Raw genomic sequence first — 21,118 nt, forward strand, 5'->3', positions numbered from 1 at the left:
AAACCTGACTCAGTTACACCAGCTCTGTCAGGAGGAATGGGTAAAAATTCACCAAACTTATTGTGGGAAGCTTGTGGAAGGCTACCCGAAATGTTTGACCCAAGTTAAACAATTTAAAGGCAATGCTACCAAATACTAATTGAGTGTATGTACACTTCTGACCCACTGGGAATGTGATGAAAGAAATAAAAACTGAAATAAAACATTCTCTCTACTATTATTCTGGCATTTCACATTCTTAAAATAAAGTGGTGATCCTAACTGACCTAAGACAGGGCATTTTTACTAGGATTAAATGTCAAGAATTGTTAAAAACTGAGTTAAAATGTATTTGGCTAAGGTGTATGTAAACTTCTGACTTCTGACTTCAACTGTATATACACTATACGTATATATATATATATTTCTGTCTCCTCCCTCCAGGAGGAAATAGTTTAAAATGCATCCTAATTGGCACCCATTGGGCCGTAGTCAAAAGTAGTGCACTATTAAGAGAATAGGGTGCTCCATTTGGGATGCAGCCTTAGTTTGGTTAGTTCCAGTTCCAGATACAGAAGCTCCCTAGTCGCTGTATCACCTGCCTCAGCCAGTTTTGGACTCTATGTTTCACATTGCTCTACTCCATGCATGACCCAATTACAGTATTATATTATATTGACCCCTTTTTCTCAGTCACATGCCAATCCATGTCTCCATCTCTCTGATCCAATTTTACCTAAATAGCTGTCTATCTAATCAAGGTTCGGTTTGTATTGTGTGTTTATTACTGAGGGGGAATCATTAGTTCTGTATGTTTATAGACTTATAAACAAAGGGAATGTCAAACCAAGCCTTTAAGCAAGATGGCCACTGTCCCTCCCATCCAGCACTCCTCTTTCAACTCCCCTACTAGTTCATCTCCTCACCAGATTCTTCCATCACGTTCATATTCCTCTGCCTCTCATATTCAACCACGGTTCCATATCCCCCTCTCCGTCTTACACACGCCACACTTCAGAATGTTCTGCTTAATGCCACCACCCAATGGTTTATGAGAGGTGCGATCTCACACTATCGCACTCCAGCGCACTGTTTTTCCACCGTTTGAGTATATCCCAGAGGATGTGTTTTATGAATTGCCGCGTCAACGTATGCAAGTGTTACCTAATTGCAGAGAGGGGCGGAGAGATTGTAAAAACATAACTTTTTTTTAACTCGACCTTACTCTAATCTCCCTGATTTGTGACCCTACCAAATCCTTAACATAGCAGTAAGAAACTCAGCTATGAAGTAGACAACAAAGAAAGCGAAATCCTACGACGAGTCCGTTTATTATTTCCTCAGCCTTACTCCCTGTAGGATGTAGAGGGCCACAGCTGTCAGGCTGTCTGGTCCTTCTCTCTGAAACGTGCCTCTAGCTCCTCTTGGTGCCCCTCGGGGCTTTCTTCTTGGGTTCTCGGGACAGGGAGCAGTCCTCCTCCAGGCTGCGGAACTGGAACGTGTCTGAGACGGAAGAAGGGAGCAGGTGATAGAGGAGCTATTAGACACAACAAGCAACAACAAAACACTATTAGCAAAGCACTAAACAGCCATTATGCAAACATACAGGAATGGATACCAGCTGTTAATAAGCTGTTGTTTACAATAGACTTAAAGCCATGCAGAACAATACATCCAAGAAAAAAAAAACATACCTTCTGAGGCGCTGTTGTCAACTGGGCTGCTGGCCCTCTTGGGGTTTCTGGGCTCCATCATGATGCTCTGCTCCAGGGAGCTCCACACCTGAGGTGAGAGGGAAGAGACCAGAGAGGTGAGACCAGAGGGGAGAGGGGTGAGACCACAGGGGTAAGAACAGAGGGGAAAGGGGTGAGACCACAGGGGAGAGGGGTGAGACCAGAGGGGTGAGGGCAGAGGGGTGAGACCACAGGGTACAGGGGTGAGGGGAGAGGGATGATACCAGAGAGGTGCGACCACAGGGGAGAGGGGTGAGACCACAGGGGAGAGGGGTGAGACCAGAGGGGTGAGACCACAGGGGAGAGGGGTGAGACCACAGGGGAGACGGATAAGGGATGAGATTGAACCTAACTGAGACCACAGTATCAGAGGTGAGACCAGAAAGAAAAAGTGAGAACTCAAGCTTTGAGGGGAGAGTTGAGAGACTCGGGCTCAGAGAAGATGTAGACAGAGATGAGAGCTAAGGGAGGACAATCAGAGCTAGGGAATGAAATTAAACCAGTGTGTCACCTTCTCATGGTCGGCAGAGTTTTCCTCAGTCTTCTCTGAAGCTGTGGTCTGCAGTGTGAGCGGACGGACACCGATTTCCCTCAGCTTCTCGGTGGCATCCAGATCCCCCAACTCCCTGGGAGAGTCCTAAAGCAAGGCAAAAACATTTGCTTTAGAATCCTCTCTATTCCTGAATAACATCACCAAGGGCTAGTTTCTATAATGAGAACAGTAGTGGTCCAAGAACAGAGCCTTGAGGAATGCCCAAACACATTTTCTGGCTGATAGGTGACCAGGGGATTGTTTTTCTTGGTGACCACAAAAGGGCCAGATGAGACTGAGCTGTCCATCTAAAATGGCTACCTTCACATGCACACAGCTAATCCTGAAGCACAGGTTGTTGACACCCTGCTCCACCCCATGCAGCACAGATTGGGCCTTGCCCAGCTTGGCTTCCCATTGGCTGCAACGGTCCTCTTCCTGCTCAAACCTTGAGGAAAACACAGAGGGTGAATCTCAATTGTGTTTCCTCGATTCCTCGCATGCTCTCTCCTCGCCTCCTTTTGCAAAAACCCATTGGAGAAGAAGGTCTGAGGCCTGAGATCTGAAGGACCTTCAGGACTTCTCCTCTATTTCTATGGATGACGCAGAAGTACTACTTTTCTGTGGCTCTACTGTACCTGTCAGAGCCGGGTCCGGCGCTGAACTTGAGTTGGGCGTACTGGAGATCAAGGGTAGCCAAGGTCTCCATGCTCTTTCTGACCAGCTCCTCACACTGGGTCATCTTGGTGTGTAGCTGCTCCCTGGTGGCCTTCTTTTTTTTTAATACTTTGTTTTTATTGTAGGAACACAAAGAAAGTACAAATAAGTAAAATAAAAGAACAACAAAGATCTGGCAGTTACAGTGCACTTCATACCTTCATCATCATTCCATCATATTAGTTACATTAGCATCTTTGAATTAGACCCTTTCCAAGTATGAAACCCGTTTCTCCCAGTATTCCTGACCTCTCTCCTGTTGAGTTCTTAAAGCAAAGGTCATACGCTCCATGTGGTGTATTTCTTCTACAATGTCTATCCATTGTGTCACTGTGGGAGGGTCTTTTTGTAGCCATTTCCTAGTGATAGCCTTTTTACTGGCTGCCAGTAGGACCTTCAAGAGGTACGTTTCTCTATTGTGTAAGTTATCAGGTATTTCACCCAAATACAAAGAAATGAATGTTTGTTCTATGTCAAATCCCATTATTTTTTCCAATGTTAGATCTTATTTCTCCCCAGTAAGTTTCGATTGCGGGGCAGGACCAAAAGATATGAGAGTGGTCCGCCCTCAATAGACCGCATTCTCTCCAACAAGGGTGTGGTGAGTCAGTCTGTTTTGATTTCAGTTTAGGTGTTATGAAGAAACGTATGACATTCTTCCAACAGAATTCTCTCCATGATCTTGAGTTGGTGGAGCTTTGTTGAGTCTCTAATATGTTCAACCATGTTTCATCAGTTATTTCAATGTTAAGTTCCTCCTCCCATTTATTTTTAATATAGTTTGTAGAATGTTTCTTTGAGGATTGAATACCAAAGTAGAGATTTGAAATCGTTTTTTTGTTACTCCCCAAGTTGTATGCGGTAGTGAATACTTGGATTAATTTTGGAGGTGCTCGAGGGTCAGTCACTTTTATCTCCCTTAAGAAATAGTGTCGGACTTGTAGGTATCTGTAAAAATCTTGTTTATCCAAGCCATGTTTTTTACTTAGGTCCTGGTAGTTATCTAGGTTCCCATTCCTTATAATTGTACTGAATGATGTGACGCCTTTCTGCGTCCATTGTTTAAATCTGCTGTCCTGAGTTACAGGGATGAAGCTGGGGTCGTATGCGGGCCAACTCAGCAGTTTGATCTCTCTGTATAAATTATTTTGCTTAACTACCCTAAACCATGTCTTCAGAGAGAAATTAATCCACTGATTTTGTCTATTGTATATTTATTTTACCATGTCCTTATTTCCCAAAACTGACTGTATGGGTATCCCTGTCAAAGTAGTCTCGATGTCTTTCCATTTGGATTCGTATTTTGAATTGCACCAACAAACCAGAGGTCTCAATTGGGCTGACACATAATAATCTTTTAGGTTTGGTAAGGCCATACCCCCACAGTGTTTTGGTAATTGTAATGTTGTATATCTAGTTCTTGGTCTCTTACTGTTCCAGATAAACCTTGATATCCGTTTATCCCATTCCCTAAACTGTTTAGGTGGGATTTCTATGGGCAGTGATTGGAAACAAATACAGTAACCTCGGCAGGATGTTCATTTTGATTGTTTCAATTCTACTACTAAGATCTAAGGGAAGAGAGTTCCACCTGTCTAGGTCATCATGTATTTTCTTGTTGATGTGATCGTAATTCATGCAATAAAGTTTGGGTGTATCTTTTGGTAGGTATACTCCAAGATATTTAATGGATGAAGAGGTCCAGGTGAAGTTATACCTACTCTTCAACTCTTCCTGTGGGGTATAATTATATACTAGGGCTTGGGTCTTGTGTACGTTAAGCACATACCCTGAATATGTTCCAAATGTTTGTAGAACATCCATCAATCTAGGTACGCTTGAGCCTGGGTCTTTAAGGAATAACAGAACGTCATCAGCATACATGCATATCTTATGTTCACTATCTCTTATTGTTATTCCCTCTAAGGTTGGGTCCTGTCTTATTGCCTGTGCTAATGGTTCGAGGTACAAGGAGAAGAGCGTGGGTGAAAGATTACGGCCTTGTCTTGCCCCTCTGTAACAACGGCCTTGGTCTGGACTTTCCACCGATGTGGCACCGATGGAAACTCCCACACACCTTCCAGAACACTCCTTTGACCACCCCTGGAGAACCCCTGTCTCCACGAAATTTTAGGATTGTGCCGGGCCAGCCAGGGAATCCCTAGCACCACTGGAAACGCAGGCGAATCAATAATATACAGACTGATACGCTCCTTATGATTCCCCTGCGTCACCATGTCCAGGGGAACCGTGGTCTCCCTGACCACCCCTGACCCTAATGGCCGGCTATCTAGGGAGTGCACGGGAAAGGGAGAATCTATCGGCACAAGCGGAACACCTAACTTAAGAGCGAGTCCGCGATCCATAAAGTTCCCAGCTGCGCCTGAATCGACTAGCGCCCTATGCTGGGAAGATGGAAAAAATGTAAGGAAAAAAATTAAGACAAGCATGTGACCAACAGGGGGTTCTGGGTGAGTTTGGTGCTGACTCACCTGGGGTGATCGAGAAGCGTTCCGCCTGCCATCTCGACTCCCAGACGGACCCCCCCAGCACAGATCGGCCGTCAATCAACTCATCCAGGGAAAGAGCGGTGTCCCGACATGCTAGCTCCCTACGGACGTCCTCCCGGAGACTACACCGGTAATGGTCAATCTGTCGTTCCACCCAGATCCTGCAGCCAGGGTCCAGAACTCTAGCGCGTAATCCTGGGCGCTCCTCTTCTCCTGCCTGAGATGGAATAGTCGTTCTCCCACCACTCGGCCCTCTGGAGGGTGGTCAAACACAGCACAAAAACGGCGGGAAAACTCTGGGTAGTGCTCCTTCGCTGAGTCTGGGCCATTCCAGACTGCGTTCGCCCACTCCAGAGCACGACCCGTGAGGCAGGAGACGAGGACACTCACCCTCTCCTCTCTCGAGGGAGTGGGTCTTACGGTGGCAAGGTACAATTCCAGTTGGAGTAAGAACCCCTGGCACCCTGCCGCCGCTCCATCATAATCCCTCGGGAGTGTCAGACGGAGAGGGCTGGAGCCGGGGGATGGAAAGTCCTGGGTAGGAAGAGCCGGAGGTGGAGAGAGAAAACCACTCCTCTCCCATCGGTCCATTCGCTCCATCATAGAATCCATCGCCGATCCGATACGGTGGAGAACGGTGGTATGATGGAGCACCCGTTCCTCCATCGATGGAAGAGGGTTGGCCGCTGCTCCTGCTGACTCCATTCATTTGGTGCGGGATTCTGTAACAACGGCCTTGGTCGCATCTGTCCGTAGATTTTCTGACCGATCTTCCCCCGTCTCAGGGGAACACTACGGTACTGGTGATTGTGGATCGGTTCTCTAAGTCCTGTCTTCTCCTCCCGTTGCCCGGTATCCCTACAGCCCTGCAGACTGCGGAGGCATTATTCACCCACGTCTTCCGGCACTACGGGGTGCCGGAGGACATCGTTTCTGATCAGGGCCCCCAGTTCACGTCCCAAGTATGGAGGGCGTTTATGGAGCGTTTGGGGGTCTCGGTCAGCCTGACCTCCGGTTATCACCCCGAGAGTAATGGGCAGGTGGAGAGAGTGAACCAGGAGGTGGGTAGGTTTCTGCGGTCGTATTGCCAGGACCGGCCAGGGGAGTGGGCGAGATACATCCCCTGGGCCGAAATGGCCCAGAACTCACTACGCCACTCCTCTACTAACGTGTCCCCCTTTCAGTGTGTATTGGGGTACCAGCCGGTCCTGGCACCATGGCATCCGAGCCAGACCGAGGCTCCTGCGGTGGAGGAATGGGTGCAGCGCTCTAAGGAGACATGGAGGGACGTCCAGGAATCCCTCCAACAAGCTAGTGGACGGCAGAAGAGGAGTGCTGACCGCCACCGCAGTGAGGCCCCCGTGTTTGTACCGGGGGACAGGGTCTGGCTCTCGACCCGAAACCTGCCCCTCCGCAAGCTGGGTCCGCAGTGTGTAGGGCCCTTCAAAGTCCTGAGGAGAATAAACGAGGTGTGTTATCGATTACAACTCCCTTCCTATTATCGTATTAACCCTCGTTTCATGTGTCTCTCCTCAGGCCGGTGGTAGCTGGTCCCCTGCAGGACGGTGAGGTGCCGGAGGTCCCTCCTCCCCCTCTGGACATTGAGGGGTCCCCGGCGTACACGATACGGGCCATTCTGGACTCAAGACGCCGGGTGAGGGGCCTGCAGTACCTCGTGGACTGGGAGGGGTACGGTCTGGAGGAGAGGTGCTGGGTACCGGTGGGGGACATTTTGGATCCGTCTATGCTGAGGGATTTCCATCGCCTCCATCCGGATCGCCCTGCACCTCGTCCTCCGGGTCGACCTCGAGGCCGGTGTCGGCGCGCTGCGGGAGCCGCGCGTCAGAGGGGGGGGGGTACTGTCACGACTCCGACCGAGGCAGGCTCTCCTTCCCGTTCGGGTGGTGCTCGGCGCTCGTCGTCACCAGCCTATTAGCTGCCACTGATCCTTTTCTCCCCCTCCTTATGTGTTTATTGTTACACCTGTTTTCATTTGTTGGTAATTAGTGGGGCTTATCAGTCAGCCGGCCCGCCCGGTTCTTTGTGCGGGATTATTAGTTGTTAAGCGTGGTGTCTGTTTTGTACTACGTGTCTACGTGGTTACTGGACTGCTTTCATTCCCCCCGTATCTGGGGTAGTTTTTGTGAGCACCCAGTGCATTTAGAAGGGTGACTTTAGTTTCTCAGTGTTCATTAAAAGGGAACATTTGTTATTGCACCCTCTGCTTCCTGCGTTTGACTTCGCACTCCGACACCCAGTCCTTACACCCTCGCTCTAATTTTATCGTTCGTGTCAAATGTCCATTTATCTTTCTTCTAGCGGTCGGACATGAATACAGTGTTTTGATGCACTGTATCACTTCTTTGTTGAAACCAAATCTTTCCATAACTTGGAATAGGTAATCCCATCCCACTGAATCAAATGCTTTTTCTGCATCTAGACTGATTAATATTGCACTTGTCTTATTCTGAGTAATGTGGTCCATGACATGTAGTGTTCTCCTTATATTGTCCTGTGTCTGCCTATTTTGTATGAAACCAGTTTGATCTCCGTCAATCAATTCTGGGATTATGTTCTCTATTCTTTTGGCTATTATTGATGCATATAGTTTATAATCTGTGTTAAGAATTGCGATAGGTCTATATGAACTGCATTCTTTCTTATCTTTACCCTCTTTTGGGATTACAGATATGATGGCCTCTCTCCATGACGGTGGGACACCCCCCTCCCTCAGAGTCCAGTTAAAACAGGCCTTAAGTAGAGGTGCTAATTGTTCTCTGAAGGCCTTGAAACATTCTGAAGGGAAGCCATCAGTGCCTGGAGACTTGTTGACTTTTTGTTGAGATATTGCTTTATTAATTTCTTCGGTGGATATTTCTAAAGTTAGTCTATCATTTTGCTCTGTCCCAATTGAGGGGAGATCAAGTGAGTTCAAAAAGTGCTCTATTGTCTGTGCATCTGCCTTCTCTGGTTGCTTGTACAGATTTGTGTAATATGATTCAAATGCATTCTGTATTTCATCTAATTTGCATGTGATCTTTTTTGTTTTGGGGTCTTTTATTTTAAAAATGGTATTCTGTGCTTGTTGTTTCCTGAGTCTCCATGCTAGTAATTTGGTTGCCTTTGAGCCTGCTTCATAATATTGTTGTTTCAGGAACCTGAGCTTTTTCTCTACATCTTCTCTATAAATCTCGTCAATTTCCTGTTTTACCTTTTGAATCTCTCGTAATATAAGAGGGTCTTTGTACTGACTATGAGATCGTTCTAAGATTCTTAGGGTTTCCTGTAATTTCAGCAGTTTCTGTGCTTTAATCTTTTTCTTGAGAGACGATGTGGCTATGATCTTTCCTCTAATAACCGCCTTAGCTGCATCCCACAATATAGCAGGAGATACTTCCCCATTATCATTATTCTCCAGATAGATGTTCAATTCTGTCTTTATTGATTCCTTGAATGCTGGATCATTCAGCATGCTTGTATTAAGTCTCCATATAGTATTTCTTGGTTTGCTATTAAGGTGTAGAGTGAGGTAAACTCCATTATGATCTGATAAGTCGCTCTGCCCGATCCTACAATCCTTAAGCCTGTGTCTATCTGCACTGTACATAAAAAAGTAGTCTAACCTGGAGTATTCATTGTGGCGGGCTGAGTAAAAAGTATATTCCTTATCGGTCTTGTGGGTGTCACGCCATACATCGAGCAGTCCTAGATCCTGCAGTATCCTATTGATCTTTTAGGCAACTAGGCTCATTTTCCTATTTTGATTTGTGCTGTCCAATTTTGAGTTTAGAATTGTGTTAAAATCCCCTCCACAGATAAGAGTGCTAGTAGTTTCTGTGGCAATTAAATCAAACACATTCCTATAGAAGACCATGTCACTCCCTGGGGGTGCATATACATTAAATAATGTAACTTCCTTGTTATCCAGTTTACATTTAACAAGTATAAATCTACCCTCCTTGTCTTTTATTTCTACCATAAACTCAAATTAACTGAATTTGGGATCAAGATTGCAACTTCCCTTCTACCCATTTTGTAAGAAGAAAAAAAAGTGTTCCTATATCCCATTTTCTTGAGTTTCTCGTGTTCAGGTGTGGATGTGAGTTTCCTGCCAGAATAGTATGTCAACTCTCTCCCGTTTCATCTTTGCTATTACCTTACTTCTCTTGATGGCACTACCCAGTCCGTTTACATTGAGACTTATGACCTTAAATTCCCGATGATGCATCGATATAAATAAAAAAAACTGTGCACCATATCTGCCTGCTTATCATGAACCTAAAAATGACGAAAAACGAAAAATCAAGAACGATAATAAAGTAAACCAAAGTGGGAAAATACTTTTGTATTTGGACTCCCATATCAGAGGACTGTGTCTTGCCTCTGGGGTTTGAGGGGATGAGCCTGTCCGCAGGATGGGCCCCTCGCTCAGATATGAAAATACGTGACGTAGTCACAAACAAGACCTGGTGGAACCGAAAATAATAAGGGCGCCTATTTCGTCGCTTATACACATCGGTTAATTACAAGTTAAAACTAGGTCATGCGTGCATATCATGAATCCTCCCCTTGATATGCCCTTCTGTTGCCCCATTGTCAATGTGTCATTAATCCTTAGCTAGTACACTGCTCAAACAAAATGAAGGGAACACTTAAACAACACAATGTAACTCCAAGTCAATCACACTTCTGTGAAATCAAACTGTCCACTTAGGAAGCAACTCTGATTGACAATAAATTTCACATCCTGTTGTTCAAATGGAATAGACAAAAGGTGGAAATTATAGGTAATTAGCAAGACACCCCCAATAAAGGAGTGGTTCTGCAGGTGGTGACCACAGACCACTTCTCAGTTCCTATGCTTCCTGGCTGATGTTTTGGTCACTTTTGAATGCTGGCGGTGCTTTCACTCTAGTGATAGCATGAGACGGAGTCTACAACCCACACAAGTGGCTCAGGTAGTGCAACTCATCCAGGATGGCACATCAATGCGAGCTGTGGTAAGAAGGTTTGCTGTGTCTGTCAGCGTAGTGTCCAGAACATGGAGGCGCTACCAGGAGACAGGCCAGTACATCAGGAGACGTGGAGGAGGCCGTAGGAGGGCAACAACCCAGCAGCAGGACCGCTACCTCCGCCTTTGTGCAAGGAGGAGCACTGCCAGAGCCCTGCAAAATGACCTCCTGGAGGTCATTCTTTAACCACTGAAATCCTTCTTTAACCTGTCTCCTTCCGTTCATCTACACTGATTGAAGTGAATTTAACATGTGACATCAATAAGGGATCATAGCTTTCACCTGGATTCCCCTGGTCAGCTATGAAAACCCAACTGACATTTACTCCTGAGGTACTGACCTGTTGCACCCTCTATAACCACCTTGATTATCTATGAACGCTTGAACATCTTGGCCATGTACTCTTATAATCTCCAATCGGCACAGCCAGAAGAACACTGGCCACCTTTTAGAGCCCGGTGCCTCTCTAGCTTTGTTCCTAGGTTCCTGCCTTCCTAGGGAGTGTTTCCTAGCCACCGTGCTTCTACATCTGCATTGCTTCCTGTTTGGGGTTTTAATATGGGTTTCTGTATAAGCACGTTGAGACATCTGCTGATGTAAAAAGGGCTTCATAAATACATCTGATTTGAGTCAGTTTATGCCGTGGATAGAGCACGTGCTCCTAATGTTATGTACACTCAGTGTATATATGGAGTTGAAGAAAATGACTTTTTACTCCAAACATTTTCCCTGACACCCAAAAGTACTCGTTACATTTTGAATGCTTAGCAAGACAGGAAAATGGTCCCTATCAAGAGAACATCCCTGGTCATCCCTACAGCCTCTGATCTGGAGGACTAACTAAACACAAATGCTTAGTTTGTAAATGATGTCTGAGTGTTGGCTGCCTGTAAATAAATAAAAACTAGAAAAATGTTGCCGTCTGCTTTGCTAAATATAAGGAATGTGAAATGATTTATACTTTTACTTTGATACTTCAGTATATTTTAGCAATGACATTTACTTTTGATACTTAAGTACATTTGAAACCAAATACTTTTAAACTTTCACTCAAGTAGTATTTTGCTGGGTGACTCACTTTTACTTGAGTCATTTTGTATTAAGGTGTCTTTACTTTTACTCAAGTATGACAATTGGGTACTTTTTCCATCACTGGCAGCGTGTGGATTTACTTTTTGTTCAGAGAGACTATCAGGTCAGGTACCAGGCCTAGGGTGTGTTTGAATACCTTTGTATTTTCTGTAATGTCACACATACCGTAAGCGTTCTAATATATTACATTTAATAAAAACTACAACACCCCAGTGTGGTTAGATATTACTGCAACATAACTCAACAAAATTAAACAACTACATCAATGTGTCATGGGAAATAACAAAGGGCTGTTTGCAACAGTGGCTTACATTAAAACAGTAGATTCATGATAGGCAACACGTTGCTTATTAGAGTGCTTCTTAGAAGTTGCATATAATAGGGCTAAATGATCCACGTGGGCCACCATACCTGCAGATCAGTGCAGCTGAGGGCTTCTCTCAGAGCACCAATATCCTCCACCAGTTTGAAGACGGACTGTGTAGTAATGGGGGCCGTGACGGTCTGCTGGGCTGCAGGAGAACACGACACAGACACAAATCATTTCAGCATCAATCTCAATCCTGAACATGGGGAAATATAATGAGAGCACCTGAAAACGGGCAGCACGCTGAATATGGATATCATTACATATTGCCTTTGCTCATGCAAAGTTATGTATGATTCAGAATACTACTGTCTTCAAGATAGAGTACTATTTGGACATCGGCGAACTGATATTTACTGTGTTTATTTTAATACATAAGTGCCTGCGGTGTAAGATCATCTGATGTAATACATCTGATAAGGGCTGTATCTTCAGCCAGTCTGGCAGACGACCCTCTCCTACCCTATAAAACAACAACACTCACTGACTGCAATTGGCATTTAAGTGTCCGTCTTGACTAACATGTTCACTTTCAATCTTTCCTTACATTCTCCTGATCTCTCGCTGTTTCCCACAGGTCCATCCCTCTCACTCTTTATTTGTCTCTCTCTCTCTTTCTCTTTCTTTCTCTGTTCCACACAGGCCCATCCCTCTCTTTCCCTTTCCCTCCCTATTTCTCTCTTCCTCTGTCTCACCCTCCGTCTCTCCCTCCAGCTCCCCCGCCGTTTCTCTCTCCGTCTCTTCCTCTCTCACCTGCTCTTTCAACTTCTGGGCTACTCTGCTGCTCCGTCGCTCTCCCTCCCTCTCTCCCTCCAGCCTGCCCTCCACCTCCTTCTCTTTCGCTCCCCTCCTTTCAGTCAACTCTTTCTCCATCATTCTGCGTTCCACCAATAGCTGCCTCTCCACATGAACCAGCTGACTCTGGTGGCGAAAGACAGACAGACAGACAGACAGACAGACAGACAGACAGACAGACAGACAGACACGTCATACAATTGCAATGGGAAAATACATACTGGAGTTCATGACGAGTCATGGCTGGTATTTCAGATGAGCCTGACCTTTTTTCTCTTGTTTTCTTCCCAATCATACGAAGACATGTAGCCAACGTGTGTAATAAACTTGATAGCACTTACAAGTAAACAGCACACAATAGGCAAGTGGGAGCTAAAAGCTAACGGTCCCCCAGATTTGCCTCACCTTAGTGCAGTCCACAGCAGCCACTGCGGTGCGAGACATGTGCGCCACCTTTCCTAGCTCAGACTGCCCGCCGGCCACTGAGTTCTGCAGCTGATCCGGAGCCATGGGCATCTCACACACCTCCTGAACCAGGAACAAATAACCCAAACAAGGGTTACAGTGGAACTGGATTTGTCTGCTTCCCAAATGGATTATATTCCCTATATAGTGCACTACTTTTGACCAGGACTCTTGTCAAAAGTAGTGGGGTCCCGTTAGAGACACAACTCTGCCAGTCCTACGTAGTCACACTGACCGCAGCATATCTCCCAAGGGAGACTTGAATTCAATGTTGACCATTTAATTAGATTTAATGTCCACAAAGAAAGGCTGATATCTGTGAATGTGTAAGTGTTGCACACCTGATGTAGGTGGTCGCAGACTCGCAGGTAGGTTTTTTGGATCCTCTCAGCCTCTGTGATTTTGATGGTCATGTTTTCTAGGCTGTCCTCCAGCTGTCTCACATGCTACCAAGGGACAATAGAACAGAAACGTCAACACACAAGAACAATCTTAAACACATATTAGGCCAATGACTGTGCAGTTGAAAAGCTTGGATCCTAGATCCTAGACATCATTCACTTGAGTCTTGTAATAGGTCAAGGTCACTCAATGTCAACTTTCAGCACCATGGACAAGGCCATTCACACACTAACTCCACTAAGCAGTTAAAACTGTGTGTGGTGCTGTCCATGGTTCTGAAGGTTCACACTGCTTTCTTCTACAATAGGTTTTTGAGGACAATTGAGTCTGTGAGAAGCTATCTCTTTAAAGGGGATGTCTCAAATGGCACCCTGTCCCCTATATAGTGTCACCTGGTCGTAGTGCTGCTCGTCATCATCCGGTATGGAGTCCAGCTCCAGGACCTTCATATCCGGCTCCATCTCCAGCAGCTGTGACTCCTTGGCCCTGACAGCAAACTGCAGCTTGTTGTGCTGCTCTATCAGAGTACACTGTCGACGCTTCTCCCACTCCACAACACTCTATGCACACACACACGCTGGCATATTATATACAAGTTGGCATGTACAACTGGGCTATTACAAACATTAGATGCCTTCACAAAGCTAATATTGTCTATGCACGGGTCGCTACAAGCTTGCCACCTCTCTCTCTCTGCCTGAGCTCAAGTTATGTAAGCCTACATCAATTGATGGTCCAGGCTTGGGCAGTGACCTGCCCAGGGTGCTTCCACCTTGTGGAGCTTTCTGATCATTCTCTAAGATCTCTTTTGCAGCATTGTACTCTGCTTGGGTCTGCAGCTCTGAACCCAGGTGGATATCATGTACAGGGAAAAGTAATCAAACAACATGCACAAGAGGGGTGATAAATACAATCACTGCAATCTAGAGCATTTCATGGGCAATGGAGTACATTTTATGTATCATATATTCTGCAATACAATTATGTCAAGGTGTGACTGATAGCCATTCTCTCATATATATATACAGTATATATACAGTTGAAGTCGGAAGTTTACATACACTTAGGTTGAAGTCATTTAAAATCGTTTTTCAAACACTCCACAAATTTCTTGTTAACAAACTAGTTTTGGCAAGTCGGTTAGGACATCTACTTTGTGCATGACACAAGTTATTTTTACAACAATTGTTCACAGATTATTTCATTTATAATTCACTGTATCACAATTCCACTGGGTCAGAAGTTTACATAAACTAAGTTGACTGTGCCTTTAAACAGCTTGGAAAATTCCAGAAAATGATGTAATGCCTTTAGAATCTTCTGATAGGCTAATTGACATCATTTGAGTCAATTGGAGGTGTATTTGTGGATGTATTTCAAGGCCTACCTTCAAACACAGTGTCTCTTTGATTGACATCATGGGAAAATCAAAAGAAATCAGCCAAGACCTCAGAAAAAAAATGTAGACCTCCACAAGTCTGGTTCATCCTTGGGAGCAATTTCCAAACGTCTGAAGGTACCACGTTCATCTGTACAAACAATAGTACGCAAGTATAAACACCATGGGATCACGCAGCTGTCATACCGCTCAGGAAGGAGACGCGTTCTGTCTCCTAGAGATGAACGTACTTTGGTGCGAAAAGTGCAAATCAATCCCAGAACAACAGCAAAGGACCTTGTGAAGATGCTGAAGGAAACAGGTACAAAAGTATCTATATCCACAGTAAAACAAGTCTTATATCGACACAAGCTGAAAGGCCGCTCAGCAAGGAAGAAGCCACTGCTCCAAAACCGCCATAAAAAAGCCAGACTACGGTTTGCAACTGCACATGGGGACAAAGATTGTACTTTTTGGAGAAATGTCCTCTGGTCTGATGAAACAAAAATACAACTGTTTTGCCATAATGACCATAGTTATGTTTGGAGGAAAAAGGGGGAGGCTGGCAAGCCAAAGAACACCATCCCAACCGTGAAGCACGGGGGTGGCAGCATCATGTTGTGGGGGTGCTTTGCTCCAGGAGGGACTGGTGCACTTCACAAAATAGATGGCAGGGAGGAAAATGAGGGAGGAAAAGGATGTGGATATATTTAAGTAACATCTCAAGACATCAGTCAGGAAGTTAAAGCTTGGTCACAAATGGGTCTTCAAAATAGACAATGACCCAAGCATACTTCCAAAGTTGTGGCAAAATGACTTAAGGACAACAAAGTCAAGGTACTGGAGTGGCCATCACAAAGCCCTGACCTCAATCCTATAGAAAATTTATGGGCAGAACTGAAAAGCATGTGCGAGCAAGGAGGCCTACAAACCTGACTCAGTTACACCGGCTCTGTCAGGAAGGATGGGCCAAAATTCACCCAATTTATTGTGGGAAGTTTGTGGAAGGATACCAGAAACATTTGACCGAAGTGAACTTCTCTGTGCTACGGATCCCTTTTACGGGATCATTTTCCTAAACAACCGCTGAATTGCAGGGCGCAAAATATTACTAAAAATATTTATAATCATGCAATCACAAGTGAAATATACCAAAACACAGCTTAGCTTGTTGTTAATCCACCTATCGTGTCAGATTTTGAAAATATGCTTTGCAACGAAAGCAATCTAAGCTTTTGTGAGTGTATCAATCAATGCTAGAACAGTTAGCCTAATATTAGCTTGGTTAGCTTGGTCACGAAAGTCAGAAAAGCAATAAAATTAATCGCTTACCTTTGACAATCATCGAATGTTTGCACTCACGGGACTCCCAGTTACACAACAAATGTTATTTTTGTTCGATAAATATTACTTTTATAACAAAAAAACGCCCTTTGGGTTGCGCGTTATGTTCAGAAAACCAAAGCCTCGTTCCGTTCGAAAATTCCAAAAAGTATGTTTTATAATCAATCCTCAGGTTGTTTTTAACAAACATAATCGATAATATTTCAACCGGACCGTAACCTACTCAATAAGAGAGAAAAAGAAAATGGAGCGCTACCCTCTCGCCCGCAGGAACTAATCTGAGGACACCTGACTAGTTTTGAAAAATCTCGCTAATTTTTCAAAATAAAAGCCTGAAACTATGTCTAAAGCCTGGTCACAGCCTGAGGAAGCCATTGGAAAAAGAATCTGGTTGATACCCCTTTAAATGGAAGAAAGACAGGAAACACAGATAAAAAATATATATATATCACTTCCGGCTTAGATTTTCTCAGGTTTTCGCCTGCAGAATCAGTTTTGTTATACTCACAAACAATATTTTGACAGTTCTGGATACTTTGGAGTTTTTTCTATACTAATCTGTAAATTATATGCATATTCTACGATCTGGACCTGAGAAATAGTCAGTTTTCCTTGGGAACGTTATTTAAAAAATAAATAATAATCTGACCCCTAGCATCAATTAAACAATTTAAAGGCAATCCTACCAAATACTAATTGAGTGTATGTAAACTTCTGACCCACTGGGAATGTGATGAAAGAAATAAAAGCTGAAATAAATAATTCTCTCTATTATTATTCTGATATTTCACATTCTTAAAATAAAGTGGTAATCCTAACTGACCTAAGACAGGGAATTTTTACTATGACTAAATGTCAGGAATTGTGAAAATCTGAGTTTAAATATATTTGGCTAAGGTGTATGTAAACTTCCGACTTCATTTGTATATATACAGTACCAGTCAAGGGTTTTTCTTTATTTTTACTATTTTCTACATTGTAGAATAATAGTGAAGACATCAAAACTATGAAATAACACATATGATATCAGGTAGTAACCAAAAAAGTGTTCAACAAATCAAAATATATTTTATATTTGAGATTCTTCAAATTAGCCACCCTTTGCCTTGATGACAGCTTTGCAAACTCTTGGCATTCTCTCAACCAGCTTCACCTAGAATGCTTTTCCAACAGTTTTGAAGGAGTTCCCACAAATGCTGAGCACTTGTTGGCTGCTTTTCCTTCACTGTGCAGTCCAACTCATCCCAAACCATCTCAATTGAGTTTAGGTCGGGTGATTGTGGAGGCCAGGTCATCTGATATAGCACTCCATCACTCTCCTTCTTGGTCAAATAGCCCTTACACAGCCTGGAGGTGTGTTGGGTCATTGTCCTGTTGAAAACATATGATAATCCCACTAAGCGCAAACCAGATGGGATGGCGTATCACTGCAAAATGCTGTGGTAGCCATGCTGGTTAAGTGTGCCTTGAATTCTAAATAAATCACAGACAGTGTCACCAGCAAAGCACCCCCACACCATCACACCTCCTCCTTCATGCTTCACTGTGGGAACCACACATGTGGAGATCATCCCGTTCACCTACTCTGCGTCTCACAAAGACACTGCGGTTAGAACCAAAAACCTCAAATTTGGTCTCATCAGACCAAAGGACAGATTTCTATCGGTCTAATGTCCATTTCTCGTGTTTCTTAGCCCAAGCAAGTCTCTTCTTATTATTGGTGTCCTTTAGTAGTGGTTTCTTTGCAGCAATTTGACCATAAAGGCCTGATTCACACAGTCTCCTCTGAACAGTTGATGTGGAAATGTGTCTATTACTTGAACTCTGTGAAGCACTTATTTGGGCTGCAATTTCTGAGGCTGGTAACTCTAATGAACTTATCCCTTGCAGCAGAGATAACTCTGGGTCTTCCTTTCCTGTGGCGGTCCTCTTGAGAGCCAGTTTCATCATGGCACTTGATGTTTTTTGCGACTGCACTTGAGGAAACTTTAAAAGTTCTTGAAATTTTCCATATTGGCTTAACTGATTGGATCAAACACATTAAGGAAAGAAATTCCACAAATGAACTTTTAAGAAATGCATTCCAGGTGACTACCTTATGAAGCTGGTTGAGAGAATGCCAAGAGTGTGCAAAGCTGTCATCAAGGCAAAGGGTAGCTACTTTGAAGAATCTCAAATATAATATATATATCGATTTATTTAACACTTTTTTGGTTACTACATGATTCCATGTGTTATTTCATAGTTTTGATGTCTTCATTATTATTCTACAATGTAGAAAATAGTACAAATAAAGAAAAACCCTTGAATGAGTAGGTGTGTCCAAACTTTTGACGGGAACTGTATATATATACACAGTATATAGGCTACAGTGGTTTGTGATAGGACTTCACGACTAGTAGAGTAGGCCTGTTATATTTTCAATGTGGAATATTACATTACTAATTATGAATTATATTATATGTACACTAAACGTGTACATTTATATAACTATTAGAAATACCGGTGGACATAACTAGCTCTGGCTTTTACCTAATTGTTGCACGCTGGACATAACTAGCTCTGGCTTTTACCTAATTGTTGCACGCGGAGCCGCTGCTCTTGCAGAGTCAGTATCGTTGCCTTTGTATCCGCTGACTGCATACTGTCCTGCCTTTCGCTGTAATATGCTTTTTTTTTAATCGCCGCTTTTCAATAGATTTTTGCCACGCATAGACGAACCGTGTCATGGATTGATATAATTCTATTTCGACGTCATAATAAAACAGAGATACGTTTTATTGCCTCAGGCACGTGAGGTAATAATGTAATGGAAACAGTAGCCTATCTTTAAATTTAAATATTTATCAGCATGTGACTAAAACTTGAGCACTAATAGGAATCGGATAAGTAGAAGTCAGTGCAATCTATTAGTCATTACATATCTCACACATCAATACTAAATAGGCTACTGACAGCATAATCTCGTTCCCAGACACCTTTTCCCAACTGCGCAATAGCCTGAGGACGAGGTTACTGACAGCATAACATAGTGAAAGGCTTTGAACAGAGAAACAACAGCCTATCGGCTGACATTTATTGTTAACTCATTTTTTGTCACTAATATATCAAGGTTTTATTATTAGTTAGTCTGTCTTGTACACATTCGCAGCTAAAAGCTGAATTGCAGTAGAGAAAAAAAAAGAGGAGATAACAGTTATTTGAAGAAGAAGAATATTGGGTCGCCCATTCAGTCAACCAGTAATTAATTCATAATCAAGTCATTATTATTTTAAATCGGGTTTTCAAATCATAAAAGACAAAACCCACTGGTCAATTCAACCTCTATTCCAAGTTGTTTCAATACAATTTCATTGAAATTACGTGGACATATTGTTGATTCAACCAGGGTGTGCTCAGTGGGAACAGTGTCAATAAAATAATATCAAAGTATGATCTATTTTCTGATACTCCTACACCTTTTCTTCTCAGTGGTGTACCACAGATATTCCACAACCCTGACTAAAATCTCATTAAAAGTTCTACCCTGCTAAGGGAAGGTAGTCTAAGAAAAAAACACATACAGCATGGTATCACTGACACATCCCTGCTAATATGGAGCTCAAGTTTCCTCCTAACAATGCAAATAACGATACTTCTGCTACATCCCTTAAAGTGATAACTAGGGCTGTTAGAGTTAATCATTTAGAACTGATAACATTTACTAATCTAGTACTTAAAGTGATGAGGACATACATACACTCTGAACAACAAAAACAACATAATACTATACAATATGATTGTTTTGCAACCCAATCTAATGAGATTGTTTGTAATGAGGACATATGCCATCAAATCCATCACTATCAATCAGTCAGTCAAAAAAAGGAGCCGTTCTGTAAAAACCATCAACGTGAAAGGCACATATGGCAACTGAAAGAAGAGCGTACAAAGATGCATTGATATGCTTGCGTGACAATGATAATCTGGACTGAGTTCATATAGTTTCACGATGTCACCACAGTATACTGAATGAAATGTAAATGCAATGACCTTGATCATAATACAACCTAACCTAAACATAACGGCTGAGAAATGATAAATAGTGTAGTGACCTTAACCCGACACCTAGAGGCTACCCCCGAATTCGCTACAATGGGGTTTTGATCATCAGCATGTTGGATCTGTGCAAATAGCAGCACATTAAAGAAGTGCTCTCGCTGTGTATGTGCAGGTGACTTTGTAAGGATGGGACCCAGCTTATTATGGTATGATACAGTTGAAGTCGGAAGTTTACATACACTTAGGTTGGAGTCATTAAAACTTGTTTTTCAACCACGACACACAAGTCTGGTTCATCCTTGGGAGCAATTTCCAAACGCCTGAAGGTACCACGTTCATCTGTACAAACAATAGTACACAAGTATACACAGCATGGGACCACACAGCCGTCATACCGCTCAGGAAGGAGACGCATTCTGTCTCCTAGAGATGAACGTACTATGGTATGAAAGGTGCAAATCAATCCCAGAATAACAGCAAAGGACCTTGTGAAGATGCTGGAGGAAACAGGTACAAAAGTATCTATATCCACAGTAAAACGAGTCCGATATCGACATAACCTGAAAGGCCGCTCAGCAAGGAAGAAGCCACTGCTCCAAAACCGCCATAAAAAAGCCAGACTACAGTTTGCAACTGCACATGGGGACAAAGATCGCACTTTTTGGAGAAATGTCCTCTGGTCTGATGAAACAAAAATAGAACTGTTTGGCCATAATGACCATCGTTATGTTTGGATGAAAAAGGGGGGGCT

General features: G+C 43.5%; 1 protein-coding gene across 1 annotated transcript; it reads right to left on the reverse strand.

Annotated features, from left to right (window-relative positions):
* Window positions 1-1,376: 1,376 nt before the first annotated feature.
* LOC129852876 (myosin heavy chain, striated muscle-like) lies at window positions 1,377-19,530 on the reverse strand. The gene is made up of 12 exons (XM_055918494.1): window positions 18,900-19,530; window positions 14,327-14,445; window positions 13,997-14,164; window positions 13,544-13,648; window positions 13,143-13,265; window positions 12,638-12,863; window positions 11,987-12,087; window positions 2,862-3,016; window positions 2,566-2,692; window positions 2,224-2,349; window positions 1,674-1,761; window positions 1,377-1,482 (listed from the first exon to the last, which is right to left on the reverse strand). Exons 1-12 carry the CDS (start codon window positions 18,967-18,969, stop codon window positions 1,394-1,396), a joined length of 1,497 nt encoding a protein of 498 aa, XP_055774469.1. The 5' UTR covers window positions 18,970-19,530; the 3' UTR covers window positions 1,377-1,393.
* Between the last annotated feature and the right edge of the window lie 1,588 nt (window positions 19,531-21,118).

This window comes from Salvelinus fontinalis, chromosome 4 (assembly GCF_029448725.1).
Source record: "Salvelinus fontinalis isolate EN_2023a chromosome 4, ASM2944872v1, whole genome shotgun sequence".
Taxonomy (NCBI): domain Eukaryota; kingdom Metazoa; phylum Chordata; class Actinopteri; order Salmoniformes; family Salmonidae; genus Salvelinus; species Salvelinus fontinalis.